This window comes from Notolepis coatsorum (genome assembly GCF_963971535.1).
Source record: "Notolepis coatsorum genome assembly, chromosome: 2".
Classification (NCBI taxonomy): Eukaryota; Metazoa; Chordata; class Actinopteri; order Aulopiformes; family Paralepididae; genus Notolepis; species Notolepis coatsorum.
The window spans coordinates 2,841,874-2,846,873 of NC_140166.1; the positions used below are offsets into that span (position 1 = coordinate 2,841,874).

At 36.2% G+C, this 5,000-nt stretch overlaps 1 protein-coding gene across 1 annotated transcript in view; it reads left to right on the forward strand.

The window, feature by feature from the left end:
* The window catches only part of unc13ba (unc-13 homolog Ba (C. elegans)), a 516,655-nt gene that overhangs the window by 434,902 nt on the left and 76,753 nt on the right, over positions 1–5,000 (forward strand). Inside the window, exon 29 of the mRNA XM_084308024.1 lies at positions 66–143. Within this exon, the coding sequence (XP_084164150.1) occupies positions 66–143 (78 nt within the window). The remainder of the gene's footprint in view (positions 1–65; positions 144–5,000) is intronic.

Genomic DNA, 5,000 nt, shown 5'->3' on the forward strand with positions numbered 1-5,000 from the left:
CTCCTCTGTCCTCAGACTATCACCAAGGTTCTGCTACAGTACTGCATGTTCTCCTCTGTCCTCAGACTATCACCAAGGTTCTGCTACAGTACTGCACCCTGCTGAACAAGAGCTTCCCCTCCTACTGCGAGAAGGAGAAGATTGTGAGTATACAGTATCACTATGTACTGATGTGTATTATGTACTCTCCGGGACATGTATAACAAGCGTTGCAGGGCCAAGGCTAAGAGAATAATCAAAGACTCTAGTCACCCAAACAACTGCCTCTTCGAACTGCTGCGGTCAGGCAAGTGCTACCGGAGTCTCATGGCCAGTACAGAGAGACTCAGAAGGAGCTTCTATCCCCAGGCCATCAGGATGCTCAATGACAATGACACTATGTAACAACCCATCATCTACACTCACTGCACACACATCCACATGTTTAAACAAACACTCACCTTACCACTCACTTTACTCACTTTAGACACTTTAACACACTTTATATTTATCTATTATTAAAGAGATTTGCACTACATTCATACCTCATTGGCACCCTACCCTAAGTTTTGTACCTCATCTCATCTCTGCATTGTACCTCACTGTTACTCATTTGACTCTGTATTGTATATTGTATATATGTATATTATTGACTGAACATTCCCTTACTTACTTTTTACTTAATTCTTAATGACTTTTTACTGTATGTAGCACACTCTCAGGGGCTCATACAGAAACAAGCATTTCATCATAAAGTATTCTGTATTTTGTTGTGACAAATAATAAACAAACTTGAAACTTAAAGCTAGTGTCTAAAGGAGGACAAGACATTGTTAAAGTTAGTGTCTAAAGGAGGACAAGACATTGTTAAAGCTAGTGTCTAAAGGAGGACAAGACATTGTTAAAGCTAGTGTCTAAAGGAGGACAAGACATTGTTAAAGCTAGTGTCTAAAGGAGGACAAGACATTATTAAAGCTAGTGTCTAAAGGAGGACAAGACATTATTAAAGCTAGTGTCTAAAGGAGGACAATACATTATTAAAGCTAGTGTCTAAAGGAGGACAATACATTATTAAAGCTAGTGTCTAAAGGAGGACAATACATTGTTAAAGCTAGTGTCTAAAGGAGGACAAGACATTATTAAAGCTAGTGTCTAAAGGAGGACAATACATTGTTAAAGCTAGTGTCTAAAGGAGGACAATACATTGTTAAAGCTAGTGTCTAAAGGAGGACAAGACATTGTTAAAGTTAGTGTCTAAAGGAGGACAAGACATTGTTAAAGCTAGTGTCTAAAGGAGGACAATACATTATTAAAGCTAGTGTCTAAAGGAGGACAAGACATTGTTAAAGTTAGTGTCTAAAGGAGGACAATACATTATTAAAGCTAGTGTCTAAAGGAGGACAAGACATTGTTAAAGCTAGTGTCTAAAGGAGGACAATACATTGTTAAAGCTAGTGTCTAAAGGAGGACAATACATTGTTAAAGCTAGTGTCTAAAGGAGGACAATACATTGTTAAAGCTAGTGTCTAAAGGAGGACAATACATTGTTAAAGCTAGTGTCTAAAGGAGGACAAGACATTGTTAAAGTTAGTGTCTAAAGGAGGACAAGACATTATTAAAGCTAGTGTCTAAAGGAGGACAAGACATTATTAAAGTTAGTGTCTAAAGGAGGACAATACATTGTTAAAGCTAGTGTCTAAAGGAGGACAATACATTGTTAAAGCTAGTGTCTAAAGGAGGACAAGACATTGTTAAAGCTAGTGTCTAAAGGAGGACAATACATTGTTAAAGCTAGTGTCTAAAGGAGGACAATACATTGTTAAAGCTAGTGTCTAAAGGAGGACAAGACATTATTAAAGCTAGTGTCTAAAGGAGGACAAGACATTGTTAAAGCTAGTGTCTAAAGGAGGACAAGACATTGTTAAAGCTAGTGTCTAAAGGAGGACAATACATTGTTAAAGCTAGTGTCTAAAGGAGGACAATACATTGTTAAAGCTAGTGTCTAAAGGAGGACAAGACATTGTTAAAGCTAGTGTCTAAAGGAGGACAATACATTGTTAAAGCTAGTGTCTAAAGGAGGACAATACATTGTTAAAGCTAGTGTCTAAAGGAGGACAATACATTATTAAAGCTAGTGTCTAAAGGAGGACAAGACATTATTAAAGCTAGTGTCTAAAGGAGGACAATACATTGTTAAAGCTAGTGTCTAAAGGAGGACAATACATTGTTAAAGCTAGTGTCTAAAGGAGGACAAGACATTGTTAAAGTTAGTGTCTAAAGGAGGACAAGACATTGTTAAAGCTAGTGTCTAAAGGAGGACAATACATTATTAAAGCTAGTGTCTAAAGGAGGACAAGACATTGTTAAAGTTAGTGTCTAAAGGAGGACAATACATTATTAAAGCTAGTGTCTAAAGGAGGACAAGACATTGTTAAAGCTAGTGTCTAAAGGAGGACAATACATTGTTAAAGCTAGTGTCTAAAGGAGGACAATACATTGTTAAAGCTAGTGTCTAAAGGAGGACAATACATTGTTAAAGCTAGTGTCTAAAGGAGGACAATACATTGTTAAAGCTAGTGTCTAAAGGAGGACAAGACATTGTTAAAGTTAGTGTCTAAAGGAGGACAAGACATTATTAAAGCTAGTGTCTAAAGGAGGACAAGACATTATTAAAGTTAGTGTCTAAAGGAGGACAATACATTGTTAAAGCTAGTGTCTAAAGGAGGACAATACATTGTTAAAGCTAGTGTCTAAAGGAGGACAAGACATTGTTAAAGCTAGTGTCTAAAGGAGGACAATACATTGTTAAAGCTAGTGTCTAAAGGAGGACAATACATTGTTAAAGCTAGTGTCTAAAGGAGGACAAGACATTATTAAAGCTAGTGTCTAAAGGAGGACAATACATTGTTAAAGCTAGTGTCTAAAGGAGGACAAGACATTGTTAAAGCTAGTGTCTAAAGGAGGACAATACATTGTTAAAGCTAGTGTCTAAAGGAGGACAATACATTGTTAAAGCTAGTGTCTAAAGGAGGACAAGACATTGTTAAAGCTAGTGTCTAAAGGAGGACAATACATTGTTAAAGCTAGTGTCTAAAGGAGGACAATACATTGTTAAAGCTAGTGTCTAAAGGAGGACAATACATTATTAAAGCTAGTGTCTAAAGGAGGACAAGACATTATTAAAGCTAGTGTCTAAAGGAGGACAATACATTGTTAAAGCTAGTGTCTAAAGGAGGACAATACATTGTTAAAGCTAGTGTCTAAAGGAGGACAAGACATTGTTAAAGTTAGTGTCTAAAGGAGGACAAGACATTGTTAAAGCTAGTGTCTAAAGGAGGACAATACATTATTAAAGCTAGTGTCTAAAGGAGGACAAGACATTGTTAAAGTTAGTGTCTAAAGGAGGACAATACATTATTAAAGCTAGTGTCTAAAGGAGGACAAGACATTGTTAAAGCTAGTGTCTAAAGGAGGACAATACATTGTTAAAGCTAGTGTCTAAAGGAGGACAATACATTGTTAAAGCTAGTGTCTAAAGGAGGACAATACATTGTTAAAGCTAGTGTCTAAAGGAGGACAATACATTGTTAAAGCTAGTGTCTAAAGGAGGACAAGACATTGTTAAAGTTAGTGTCTAAAGGAGGACAAGACATTATTAAAGCTAGTGTCTAAAGGAGGACAAGACATTATTAAAGTTAGTGTCTAAAGGAGGACAATACATTGTTAAAGCTAGTGTCTAAAGGAGGACAATACATTGTTAAAGCTAGTGTCTAAAGGAGGACAAGACATTGTTAAAGCTAGTGTCTAAAGGAGGACAATACATTGTTAAAGCTAGTGTCTAAAGGAGGACAATACATTGTTAAAGCTAGTGTCTAAAGGAGGACAAGACATTATTAAAGCTAGTGTCTAAAGGAGGACAAGACATTATTAAAGTTAGTGTCTAAAGGAGGACAAGACATTGTTAAAGCTAGTGTCTAAAGGAGGACAAGACATTGTTAAAGCTAGTGTCTAAAGGAGGACAATACATTGTTAAAGCTAGTGTCTAAAGGAGGACAAGACATTGTTAAAGCTAGTGTCTAAAGGAGGACAATACATTGTTAAAGCTAGTGTCTAAAGGAGGACAAGACATTGTTAAAGCTAGTGTCTAAAGGAGGACAAGACATTGTTAAAGCTAGTGTCTAAAGGAGGACAATACATTGTTAAAGCTAGTGTCTAAAGGAGGACAATACATTGTTAAAGCTAGTGTCTAAAGGAGGACAATACATTATTAAAGCTAGTGTCTAAAGGAGGACAATACATTGTTAAAGCTAGTGTCTAAAGGAGGACAATACATTATTAAAGCTAGTGTCTAAAGGAGGACAATACATTGTTAAAGCTAGTGTCTAAAGGAGGACAATACATTATTAAAGCTAGTGTCTAAAGGAGGACAATACATTATTAAAGCTAGTGTCTAAAGGAGGACAAGACATTATTAAAGCTAGTGTCTAAAGGAGGACAAGACATTATTAAAGCTAGTGTCTAAAGGAGGACAATACATTATTAAAGCTAGTGTCTAAAGGAGGACAAGACATTATTAAAGCTAGTGTCTAAAGGAGGACAATACATTGTTAAAGCTAGTGTCTAAAGGAGGACAATACATTGTTAAAGCTAGTGTCTAAAGGAGGACAAGACATTGTTAAAGTTAGTGTCTAAAGGAGGACAAGACATTGTTAAAGCTAGTGTCTAAAGGAGGACAATACATTATTAAAGCTAGTGTCTAAAGGAGGACAAGACATTGTTAAAGTTAGTGTCTAAAGGAGGACAATACATTATTAAAGCTAGTGTCTAAAGGAGGACAAGACATTGTTAAAGCTAGTGTCTAAAGGAGGACAATACATTGTTAAAGCTAGTGTCTAAAGGAGGACAATACATTGTTAAAGCTAGTGTCTAAAGGAGGACAATACATTGTTAAAGCTAGTGTCTAAAGGAGGACAATACATTGTTAAAGCTAGTGTCTAAAGGAGGACAAGACATTGTTAAAG